This window comes from Plectropomus leopardus, chromosome 13, assembly GCF_026936395.1.
Source record: "Plectropomus leopardus strain MGB_pleo_1.0 chromosome 13, ASM2693639v1, whole genome shotgun sequence".
NCBI classification, from domain to species: Eukaryota; Metazoa; Chordata; class Actinopteri; order Perciformes; family Serranidae; genus Plectropomus; species Plectropomus leopardus.
Genome location: NC_142188.1, coordinates 22396985 through 22408887, shown reverse-complemented (window position 1 = coordinate 22408887; position 11903 = coordinate 22396985). Strand labels below are relative to the sequence as shown.

The window sequence follows — 11903 nt, the reverse complement described above, 5'->3', positions numbered from 1 at the left end:
ATTTCAAAAGCAACATTCCCAACACTGCATGTACACCACCTTTAAAATGGAGTGCACACTTAGATAAAAACAAGGTCTTCTCCACAACTTAAAGGATTTTAGGAAAACCGTTGAGCTCCAGGGCTGACAACACTGCAGTGGAGCAGTCACCAGACAGTTACCTGTCACACACCTTTATCTCTATGATTAATTACTTGCCTGCTCTGCTGTGAGATACCATTTTTCTGCTTCCAGCATACTTAAATACTTTCACTCCAATACACAGAAATGTATTGGAGTCAAAGTATACAGTTTATGTAAGAAGTGGAGTAAAAGGGAAGTTGACAGAAATATAAAAACCTGCATTAAGCACAGATTGTTCCCAAAATACTTATTTATTACACCGCAGACAGCCCATGAATGCATGTTGTGATTACAGTGAGATTGTGGCCAAAAGAAGGTGGATCAGCTTACACAAATGTCATTTCAGTCAAGAGAAACAAGCCAGAGAAAGTCCCTGAAAAACACTGGCAACCTTGATCCCTTAAAATAATGGAGCAGTTGTTTAATTTGATCCCATGAGGACAACTCACCCCGGTTTAGAAGCTTAGCAGCAATGTATTAGTTCTTTATTACTTACAGCGTTTTCTCAGAGGGCCGCAATCAAGTTTGCATTGTTACTCAACCACAAAAAAAAAAAAAAAATCAGAACTGCGTAAACCGTGCCTGTGTTTGGAAGGAAAATATGAACTGAAACTGCAAACACATGATCAACATCATGTAGAAAAGCACAATGTGTTGAATGTAAAAATAAAAAAGACGTCAAGAAAAAGTTGCAACTAAGACAGAAAAAGTAGTTTATTCATGACATAACATCCAAATGTAGGTTAGAAACTATGGAAAAGGTCAGAGGGGAAGCCTCACACTGTACATCTTCTGGATATGAGCCGTGGAAACCTGTAAAACATAGAGAACAGCCATTACATGGTGTTAAATTACAGCACAGTCAGCACAGCATGATCTCCATAAACAGAAGGTACAGGACACTGACTGCATAAACACATATACTGAAGTCACTGTAAGGTTACACCATGATCAGCATGACCGATACTGAATTCTTGAGGATGATAACAATATCAATATTTGAGGGTTATTTTTATCATAGACACATACCAATAACATTTTTGAGAAGAGTTTCTACAGTTGTTTCAGAATGAAATGTGACGAAGATATTAACTCAGCATTACATTTTAAAGTTTCTCAATAAAAAGTGTTTTATAATGGCAACATAAAGTCTAAATTAACATGTTTTTGGCATTTCTGAACTGCAACTTCTTGCTAAATAGCCCATGATTTATCTATGAATCTCTCTTACATTCACCTGATAACTACAATGAGGCCAGCACCTTCAAATCTTACGCTGTTGTGCAAGTTCGTTACATCTAAGGGCTATTTACATAAGCAGTTTACTTCATCTCAAAGGTACCTTTCAGCAGAGACAAGATTGTGCCTTTCACGCCCTATTAAATCCAAGCTGACTTCCAAATAGTTTTAAAGAAGACAAAGGTATGAACCTTAAAAAACCCTAAATAAAAACAGAATGCAATTGCATGCAAATCCTTGTTAACATTGTTGTAAAAAAACTTGCCTCCAAAAAGTTGGGACAGGAGCATGTTTACCTACATGTTACATCACATTTTCTTTTAACAACAGCATTTGGGAACAAAGGACACTGACTGTTGGAGTTTTGAAAATAATTTACTTTCCTATTCTTGATCAATATATGACTTCAGTTTCTCCACACACCGGGATCTCCATTGTCAAATTTGTGTATCGATGCACCACACCTTTTTAACAGGAGTAAGGTCTAAATGCAGGCAGGCCAGTCTAGGGCCCGGACTCTTCTACTACGAAGCCACACTGTTGTGAGGTGCAGGATGTGACTTGGCATCATCTTGCTGGGATAAGCGGAACAGACATCGTCTGGATGGCAGCATATTTTGCACCAAAACCTGTGTTTACCTTTCAGCAATCATCATGCCTTCACTGATGTGCAAGTTACCCATGATGCCATTGGCACCAGCACCCACCCATACCATCACAGATGCTTTTGAACTTTGAACACAGAGATGACTGGCTACAAAAATTGACAGAAAATTCACAAATTCCAATTAACGTTTGCACACAGTAGAAACTTGGATGTCACAGCCTCACAGACGTAATGAGTTTTTTGATCATCTTGATTTTATTCAGATTAATGCTGACGTCGTTTTTTTTCTTTAGGAATTACTTTGAGCTCAGTCTTAACCTGTGAAATTAATGTGTCATTTTACTAAAGATATAATTAACTAATGCAGAAGGCTAGATGATGAAAATAGTCATTAATTTCAGTTTTATAATCTAGGGTCGACAGATTAGCAGCCTGGCTGATTATTGGGGCCGATATTTGTCATTTTGCTGATCATCTGTATCTGCATTTTATTTTAATAATCACCGATAAGATTAATTAATTAAAAAGTGCCAAAAAATATCAGTAAGGGAGAAACTTTTATGATGTAGAACCTTAAGGAGCTCTTTTTATTTATATTTTCACTTGACTTTATTTTTAAAAAGTTGCTAGGAACTTGTATATGATGTTGAATATTTCAGTTAAAGGCATTAAAACAATTATTTTAAATTTTTTTTGTAAATGTATATTGGTTCCACATGTCAGTTATTGGTCTCATTAACTACTCATAATTGGTATCGGCCCTGAAAAACCCTCTACCGGTCGAGCCCTGCTTAAATCCATCCATGGAAAAGTTAAATGTGTAGACCCTACTTTTGGCAACTTGTGCACGAGAACATCACTCCTGCTCCAGCTGTGGGTTTTCATTTTTAAACAGATACATTGTTGGCATTGATTCATCTGGCTCACCTGCATCATTCATTCCTTACATTCAGTCACTGCTGGGGGCCACAGCAGTTAGTCCTGGAAACCGCGTCGTCCTTCTTGAGCACAGTGGGCCTCACCACGTCCACATCACGGTGCAGATGATCCAGAAAGCCTGTGATGATGCTGGGGGCCGCGTAGAAGTCGAACAGAAAGTAAGTCCCTCGACTGTGTTTCTCATTGTGTTTGTTCATCTTGTAGGGCAGCGTCCTCTCCCCAAGGTTCTCCAGGTCCCTCACCACCGCGCCCCGCTCCATCAGAGTCTCCACCGTCCGCCGGACAGCAGCCGCTGTCTCCGGCCGCTGCATCACCTTCAGGATCAGGGCCAGCTCGTAGCGAGGCATGGCTCCAGAGAAGAAATCCTCTATTCACACTCTTAATTCAGCCGGCGGTGAGTCGATGTCATTGCCAGTCAGCTAAAAGACGACCATGTTATGACACGAGGGACAAGAAAGGTCTTTAGTGATGACGTAAAAAACATGCGCCTATGTTGATAACGATATGGCTGACAAAGTATGAAAAATAAGACCGTAAATAACATGGTGCTACTCAAAAAGTACTACTAAACTAACGACTTTTCATTTTAAACGTATTTTGCCTACTAATAAAATCCGCTGGAGTAAAGCGAGCCTCCATTCCGAAAAAGAGTCTAACTAGCCGCCTTCTTTAGTTGTTCGTGTATATTATAGGCATTACGGTACGAGCGTGTGAGGCCCGACTTCAAAATAAAAGCTCCGTTCTGCTGAATCCCATTTAACTTTTAAGTCCAAATCTGAATTTACGGTGAAGACAGCTCAGATGTGAGGTTTTGATGCGCTGTAATTTTTAAATCCACATCAGAGAGTCCTGTTACACACTGGTGTCATCTGATATCACTCTGAAACAAATTTGTTCCTTGGCAACAGGTTGTTTCCTTATCATTTGAATCTGAATCTATAGTGAAGACTGCACAAACATGAGATTTTAGTGTGCTCTAATGTTTTTTTCTTAAATCCACATCAGATTGTCCTGGAACTGTTTGGGTGACACACCGGGGTGGTGTGCTATGCAGACCGACTTGTTGAATGAATGTCAGCAGAATTAACCTTTTACTTTGAAGGCAGCCCTCACACGCTTTTACCGTAATTCCTATCATACACATAAACCACTAAACACGTCGGCGGCTAGCAATACTTCTACGTCTTCTTCGGAGAGGAGGCTAGCTTGACCGAGAGGTAAATATTTTAACTAACCTCCTAGTGCCACCTGTCGGAATTTTCTTTCAAGCTGTAGCTTTCATGTTTGCGTGGACTTATTTTGGGGTAGATTTACCTTTTCTGAAGTGTATCTTCTCAAACACATGTTAACGTCATCTTAATACGCCAGTGCGCATGCCCACAAGTGACGGTTCCGTCCACTTCCTTGTCTTCCAGAAGGAGCGTGGTGAAGATGGCGGCGGAAAAGTCGATGCCGAGTGATCTCTATAAATGCGTTTATTCGTTTCTGCTCGAGAACAAGTTCACCAAAGCGGCTCAGCAGTTTCTGAAACAGACTAAAGTGGTAAGTAGCTCAGCTTGTATGCTCGACAGTCAGTGTGTCGGGCTCTCATGCTCCTGAATTTATGAAGGCAGACTGCACAAGGAGTGAGGCTGTTTCCATGTAACGTGCAGGCGCCGGTCAAGTTAGCACGTGTAGGGGTACACGTGTGTCAGCTGCCACTTGTTTATATAATAAATAGTTATCAGCTAATATATTGTGAATGGAGTTCACACGGTGTGTTGCGTCGTAGTAAATTGCAGTTTATTGGTTAAGTTGGCGCTTCGCTTGTTTTTCTACAGACTCCACAAGATGAAAATGAGGAAACCCTCGTCAACATCTACAACTTCTGGGTGAAGTGAGTTGCTTTTTGTTTTTCCCTTTATGCTAAGGCTTGTGTTTATACTGAAGTCAATAAACTTGAATATATAAACAAGGCATATTTTGGGCTGTTTTCCATTTTCAAATAATGTCACTACAAATGTGTTTCTACGTTCTCGATCCCTCAATGCAAAAATGTAAAAATTTACTTAACATTGTTTAGCACGTACTGTAAGCCATTTGTGAAACAGTTTGTTTGCATATATCTAAATAGAAACTCGCAGTTTTCCTCGGCAGATAGATCGGTGCTTTAACTGGCGACACAATCACGTGACAAAACTGATCCGCAAACCCTTAAATTTGTTATTGGCTGTGTGGGCTTACCAAGTTTACAGTTGTTTAAATACAAATAAATGTGTTTTAAAACCCATCTGCCATTTTGGCCAACACTTGCAAGTGTGTGTGTGTGTGTGTGTGTGTGTGTGTGTGTGTGTGTGTGTATGTGGCCAATCAGTGTGCATTTTCCCTGTAACAAGATATATAATTCAGCTCCAGGATCACTACTGTCCGAGTATCTCGGGGTTTATTGCTCTTTCAGCAGCAGTAGCTGCTCTTATAATTGTCTCTTGTTGAAATCAGGACATTTGTCTCTTTAGTTCAGCTTGAGAGGAAATAGTTTAAAAGTAGAATCTTGCAGTTTATTTTGTAAATAACAGTTGAATTGTTTTTAGGGAGTTTTCTCCTTTTAATATCACTTTGGCTCTTCCTAGGTCTCCTGAAGCCAGAAAACGAAAAGTGTCTCCTAACGAGGCTGAAGGTACAAACGGCCCATCAGCCAAGAAAGCAAAAACCAGTACAGAGAGCTCCAGCAGCGAAGAGTCAAGCAGCGAGGATGAAGAGGCTGTTACAAAACCAACTAAGGCAGCTCCTGCAGGTAATATAAATATATTTACCACAGAGAACAGATAAAAGGGGTTGAATTTTATCATTAATGACCTCTCCTGAAACCTTCCACAGCATTATCAGATTACATTTCTCTGTTGTTTTTAGCAGTCAAGGTGGTGCCTGCTAAAGCAGCAGCAGCAGCTCCTAAAGCTGCATCCAGCAGCAGTGAAGACTCCAGTGACTCAGAGGAGGAGAAGGCCCCTACTAAGGCTCCTGCAAAGGTGGAAACATCCAAATGAAATGTTCATCCCAGATCTACTCATTTGGGCAAGGCTTTGTTTGTGGGTTTAAGTCATTATTTAAATGTAGTTTCTGCATATAGGCCCCTGTGAAGTCGCCGGCTGCACCTGCTGCTGGGAGGAAGAAAGACAGCAGCTCTAGCAGTGAAGAGTCTGATTCTGAGGACGAGCAGCCGGCCAAAGCATCTGCAAGTGAGTTTAGAGCCAGAAGGCGTTGATATTCTGTACTGCAACTATCTTTAATTGTTCACTAAAGCTGAGATGAGAATGAAAACGTGTCTTATCTTAATTCCCTCTCAATAATAGAAGCCAAGGCTGGTGCTGTCACAACACCCAAAACAGCTGTTCCTGCCAAAGGTGCAGCTCAGAAAAAGCAAGAGAGCAGCAGTAGTGAAGATAGCTCCTCAGATTCTGAAGACGAAGAACCAGCCAAGGTGAGCAAAATTATCCGGCCACATTTAATATTGATTAAATATCAGTCAAATATTGTTTGTACGAGTAAAAAATGTGCACACTATAATGCGTCACATGTCCTGATAGGCTCCAGCCAAACCAGCTCCAGCCAAAGCTCCCCCAGTAAAGACGGCTGCAGCTGCTGCTGAATCAAGCAGCGAAGACTCATCTGAAGATGAGGCTCCTCCCAGCAAAAAACCCAAAGCAGGTGATGTCAATAGCAAATGATCACCTGATCCCAAGTGGTTAGAATATTATACAGAGGCTCTGTTATATGTTCTGATGCTGATGAGTTTCCTTTGTCTTGACAGGAGAGTACAGCGCAGTCCCACCTCCTGCATCAGTCCAGAAAGCTCCACCTGCACCAGCAGCCAGCAAGGCCCAGGACAGCGAGTCCTCAGACAGCAGTGATGAGGAGGAAGAGAAGAAAGTAGCTGGTAAGGGGTGGCCTCCTTTCTGAATTTGAAGTATCAGTGTTTTTAATGACATGTCTAACAAATTTGGAATCTTCACAGCAAAACCTGCAGCGGCAAAAACTGCTGTCGCCAAACCTGCTGCAAAGAAGCAGGAGTCCAGCTCTGAAAGCTCAGGTAATCATCACAATCCCTGTCTGGATTTTTTTTTTACTCTGCACGATCCAAATGCCAAACGTGACAAATAATTTTCTCCATCTTCATGTCTTGCCAGATTCAAGCTCAGATGAAGAGGAGGCAAAGAAGCCTGCGGTGAAAGCCGCCCCGGTCAAAGCTGCACCAGCCAAGGCTGCACCTGCTAAAGCGGAAGATTCAGACTCATCAAGTTCAGATGACGAAGAGGAGGCAAAGAAACCTGCAGCGAAGGTAAATCCTGCCAAGGCTGTTCCAGCTAAACCTGCTGCCGCTAAAGCCACAGCTGCTAAAGAAGACTCCTCAGAGGAGGACTCCAGTTCAGAAGAAGAAGAGGAGAAGACGACAAAGAAGCCCGCGGCTAAGCCTGCATCTGCTAAGACTGCCCCAGCTAAAAAAGACGAGTCCTCGAGCTCAGGTAAGAGACAACGGATTTTGAGCATGGGATCCCAGCATTTCTGTGAAAGTGATATATTGTATTTTTGCAAAAGCTTGAATTTGCATTAATTTGTGTACATTTTTACTGGATTTACTGCAGTGTTACCTAATGAACTGGCCACTGACCGTACATTAATGTGTCTTTTTGCAAAACTTTCAAAGTCTTTTCTTTTCCGTTGCCATTCTTCTCACATTCAGAAAGCAGCTCTGAAGATGATGCTCCAGCAAAACCTGCTGCTAAAACTGCCCCACCAAAGCCTGCCGCTGCTCCTAAACGCCCAGCTAAGGCAGCAGAGAGCAGCTCGGATTCAGAGGACTCCTCTGAGGACGAGGAAGAACAAGTTAAAGCCAAACCTGCGGCTAAACCAGCTACCCCGGCTTCAAAGCCTGCTACCCCCGCAGCAAAGCCTCCTGCAGCGAAGCCTCCTGCAGCAGCAGAGAGCAGCTCAGACTCTGACTCATCCGAGGATGAGGAGGAACCAGCTAAGGCTAAGCCTACAGCAGCTAAACCAGCCACACCAGCTGCAAAGCCCACTACTCCTGCAGCAAAGCCTGCTGCTGCAGCAGAGAGCAGCTCAGACTCTGACTCGTCTTCTGAAGACGAAGAACCAGCAGTCAAGGCTAAACCTGCTGCAGCTAAACCAGCTAAGCCAGCCTCAAAGCCTGCTACTCCTGCAGCAAAGCCTGCTGCTGCAGCAGAGAGCAGCTCAGACTCTGACTCGTCCTCTGAGGATGAAGCAGTGAAAGCCAAGCCATCAGCAGCTAAACCAGCAACCCTGGTCACAAAGCCTGCTGCCAAACCTGCTGCAAAGCCTGCTGCTGCAGCAGAGAGTAGCTCAGACTCCGACTCTTCTGAGGATGAGGAAGAACCAGCGAAGGCTAAGCCAACAGCAGCAGCAAAACCAGCCACACCAGCTGCAAAGCCCACTACTCCTGTTGCAAAGCTTGCTGCTGCAGCAGAGAGCAGCTTAGACTCTGACTCATCTTCTGAAGACGAAGAACCAGCAGTCAAGGCTAAAGCTGCTGCAGCTAAACCAGCTAAGCCAGCCTCAAAGCCTGCTACTCCTGCAGCAAAGCCTGCTGCTGCAGCAGAGAGCAGCTCGGACTCTGACTCGTCCTCTGAGGATGACGACGAACCAGTGAAAGCCAAGCCAGCAGCAGCAGCAGCTAAAGCAGCTACACCAGTTACAAAGCCTGCCGCAAAGGCTGCGGCAGCAGCAGACAGCAGCTCTGACTCGGACAGCTCAGACTCTGAGAGTGAGGCAGCCAAACCTGCAGTCAAGAAACAAGCAGCAGCAGTGACCCCTGCTGGCACACCCACAGCCAAAAAGGCAGCTGCAGCTTCAACAAAGAAGGCTGAGAGCAGCTCTGAGTCTTCAGACAGCTCTGACTCAGAGACCGAAACAAAGTCCACTCCTGCAAAGCCTGCGGTCACCAATGGCAAAGCAGCAACACCCAAAGCAGCAACACCCAAAGCAGCAACACCCAAAGCAGCGGCAGCCAAGACTCCAGCAGAGTCGTCGTCCAGCGACAGCAGCTCCGACGAGGAAGAGGAGGCCAGTAAAAGCAAACCTGCTACACCTGCCGCAACGCCCAAGGTGACCCCAGCAGCTAAAGCTAAAGAGAGCAGCAGCTCGTCAGACAGTTCATCAGATGAGGAGGAAGCACCAAAAAAAGCAGCCACAGCGCCCACCACCCCTGTCACAAACGGTAAGTCTTAAATACCGAACATGATCCGTCCAACAGCCGATATACAAGAGAAGTTTATACCCAACCTTTATCGGTCTTTTAAATGCGGTGTAGTTTCATGCATATTAGGTTTATAGAATACTCTCATTGTTTACTTATATCAGCACACTTAACTGTTTTTCCCTGTGATTCATGCAGGCACAATCAGAAAGAGAAAAAGAGATGAGGAGTCGTCAGAAAGTGAAGAGGAAGAGGCAGAAGATAAGACACCGAAAAACAAGAAAGCAGTTAAGACGCCACAGACATTTCCTAAAGCCAATAAGAAGGTAAGACACTGGAACTTTGTCTTAAGCCTGAGTTTTGTGAGGAGAAAAGAGACAACATTTAACAGGAATTACTTGTGTGTTTCAGTCCTCCAACATACCGTTCCGTAGAATAAGAGAGGAGGAAGTAGCAGTGGATCCCCGTCTTGCAGATAACTCTTTTGAGGCGAAGGTAAGTTCAGAATCCACTGCAGGCTTCCTGCAGATCCTTCTATGGTCTTACGAGGCATTGCATCCTTTAATCTAAAAATAAAGCCTTAATTGGTATTAAAATATCTTGTCTTAAAAAAATGCTGAGACATTGGAAGAAGGATTTTTTTTCTGACTTTGCAGTGTTAAATCTAAAAATAATTGACCAAATCCCTTTTCCAAAACATTTCATGATGAGAATTAAAGCAGTTGAATAATCCACATACAGAGTGAGATACACAAAATCAGTCATAAAAATCATCAGTAGTTAAAGTATTTCCTAACTTTTTCACTGAATGTTACAATAAACATTTGGACAAAATCATTCTTAACTGGATGTAAAAAATGTTGATTCATGTTTTTTTTTTTTTTTCAGTTTGGGTCTTGTAAAATTGGTCCTAAATTTATCCTTTGCCGAGGTGACACAAAACACTCTCTGACGTGCTCATTTGTCTTTGATATTTCAGTTCGGAGCCGAGGGGGACTGGGGCCAGAAAGCCAACGACGTGCTCAAGTTCACAAAAGGTAAATCATTCCGCCACGAAAAGACGAAGAAGAAGAGGGGAAGCTACCGCGGCGGAGCCATCTCCACCACAATCAACTCTATTAAGTTTGACAGTGACTGAGGACATTCCCTCTCTGGTCCCTCCCTCCTGAACTTTACTGCACCTGTGTGATCAGGACTACCGGTTGTCTGCATCCTCCCCCTGTAAACAGTTTCTCTATCACCACGACTCAGCAGCAGCAGCACGCTGACAGAGGAATTTGACCCATAGAGCTGAGCTGGCACGTTTTAGTTAGCTGCCCTTAGTTTGTAATGGAGAGCATTTGTTTGATCTGTGATCTGAAGCAGCAGTTTGTGACGCTGTGGCAGCAGGAGAGAGATGTTCCCAAACTGCGAAAGGTTGACATCCATTACCACTTATAGCCACTAGGTGGCTGCAGGTCACCTGTTAATGGTAAAACGCCAATGTGTATTAGGCCCCCTTTTTCTTGGTCTTTTTTACTTGTGCTCTACTCTCAAATGACAAAGGTGTCGTCATTTCTTTCTAATCCTTTTTCCCTCATTTATCTATGTATGTATGGCAACCATCCATCCCTGCAGGGTCTTTATAATGCATTAAAAAGGCTGATTCTTTTTTTTTCTTTTTATGCATAACATGGATTCTTCAAGTCTGTTTGGTTTGTCGATTTTTATTTGGCCACAATTAAAAGTGGGGAGGGTGTGTACTCTGTTTTTTTCTCTTTACATTACATAAACATCTGGAGGGTAGAACTGAGTTTTATACTGTGTATTTATTAAGTTTTATTCCATATCAATGTTTAGGACCTCAGATGGGTTATTTTTGTCCTGCGATCCTGAAGCCATCTTGCTTTAATAAAATCATTGTTTCTTCTGCTGTGAGGATAGCCCTGTCACACCCTAATGCTCATTAGTGGTGTTGAATTTATTAATCACCAATAGAACTAAGAGCCATGTTTGTTTCAGTTGTTTGAATTTACTGTACAAACTTTGTTATTTTGTATTAATTCTTGTCACTGTAATTAAAGGCCTAAAAGATTAAATGTGGGTGTGATGAATCACTGCTTGGCGGCTGTTTTTTTTTTGTTTTGGTCTTATTTTTAAATGATACCGACAGATACTCTTAATTTGTCCTCAGTTTCTCATTGAGCTGTGTTTGACTTACGGATGAAGGAGGAGGAGAACCACTGGCTTTTTCCTGCTATTGTAACGAACATGCATATCTGCAGGCATTAACTCTAAATATGGAACAATAGCCCAGGAAAGATGTAAAGTCCATCATGTACCAGGGGTTTTTTTCCTGAAAAAAGGTCCAGTGTGAAGCACTGATGGTGCAGAGCTGGAACTTCTCCTGCATGCCAAGTGCATAGCAGAACTACAGTGACCAATGTGAATGACCCAATCTAGAGACAGTGTTTGATATGTGGGCTCTGACAAACAACATGGACGAGGACTTGCTCCATAGGTAGACAGTCTAAGGTAACAAAAACATAATTCCTATTTTCAGGTGATTTTGAATAAAGAAATAGTAATATCATATTTCATTTCTGCCAATAGATGTCCCTAAATCTTACACACTTGACTTAAAATACATTAGGAAATCAGTCTGTCTATGGAACCGAGCTCTTCCTCTGGAGGGGTATGCAGACAATGATTTGAGCACTCTTGAAACTCTCATCACAACCACTAGATGGCAGTCAGGTATCTCTGCACTGACCCTCGGTTGTAAATGTGAAACTCACTGTACAGCAT

At 42.8% G+C, this 11903-nt stretch overlaps 2 protein-coding genes across 5 annotated transcripts; one reads left to right on the top strand and one right to left on the bottom strand.

Moving 5' to 3' along the window:
* Window positions 1–819: 819 nt before the first annotated feature.
* Window positions 820–4362, bottom strand: mrps6 (mitochondrial ribosomal protein S6). Of its 2 annotated transcripts, XM_042501806.2 has the most exons (3): window positions 4223–4362; window positions 2897–3327; window positions 820–936 (listed from the first exon to the last, which is right to left on the bottom strand). In XM_042501806.2, the coding sequence occupies exon 2, from the start codon at window positions 3253–3255 to the stop codon at window positions 2923–2925; it is 333 nt and encodes a 110-aa protein (XP_042357740.1). In that variant the 5' UTR covers window positions 3256–3327; window positions 4223–4362; the 3' UTR covers window positions 820–936; window positions 2897–2922. The 2 variants fall into 2 exon arrangements, with proteins under 2 accessions (XP_042357740.1, XP_042357741.1); XM_042501807.2 differs by lacking the exon at window positions 4223–4362 and having other exon boundaries at window positions 2917–3538.
* Window positions 4330–11209, top strand: nolc1 (nucleolar and coiled-body phosphoprotein 1). 3 transcript variants are annotated; one of them, XM_042501805.2, is made up of 14 exons: window positions 4330–4450; window positions 4729–4784; window positions 5518–5681; window positions 5801–5913; window positions 6015–6123; window positions 6238–6365; window positions 6472–6592; window positions 6696–6821; window positions 6900–6974; window positions 7072–7407; window positions 7626–9137; window positions 9315–9442; window positions 9528–9611; window positions 10096–11209. In XM_042501805.2, exons 1-14 carry the CDS (start codon window positions 4340–4342, stop codon window positions 10252–10254), a joined length of 3222 nt encoding a protein of 1073 aa, XP_042357739.2. In that variant the 5' UTR covers window positions 4330–4339; the 3' UTR covers window positions 10255–11209. The 3 variants fall into 3 exon arrangements, with proteins under 3 accessions (XP_042357739.2, XP_087942391.1, XP_042357738.2); XM_088086265.1 differs by having other exon boundaries at window positions 5798–5913; window positions 6915–6974; XM_042501804.2 differs by having other exon boundaries at window positions 5798–5913.
* The last annotated feature ends 694 nt before the right edge of the window (window positions 11210–11903 follow it).

Bases quoted from the DNA above. Each gene is read 5' to 3' on its own strand.
- nolc1 (XM_042501804.2), top strand. From the start codon at position 4,340: ATGGCGGCGGAAAAGTCGATGCCGAGTGATCTCTATAAATGCGTTTAT. The intron at 5,682-5,797 runs GTAATATAAATA...TGTTGTTTTTAG, and splicing joins AACTAAGGCAGCTCCTGCAG to CAGTCAAGGTGGTGCCTGCT. The intron at 9,138-9,314 runs GTAAGTCTTAAA...TGATTCATGCAG, and splicing joins CACCACCCCTGTCACAAACG to GCACAATCAGAAAGAGAAAA.
- mrps6 (XM_042501806.2), bottom strand. From the start codon at position 3,255: ATGCCTCGCTACGAGCTGGCCCTGATCCTGAAGGTGATGCAGCGGCCG.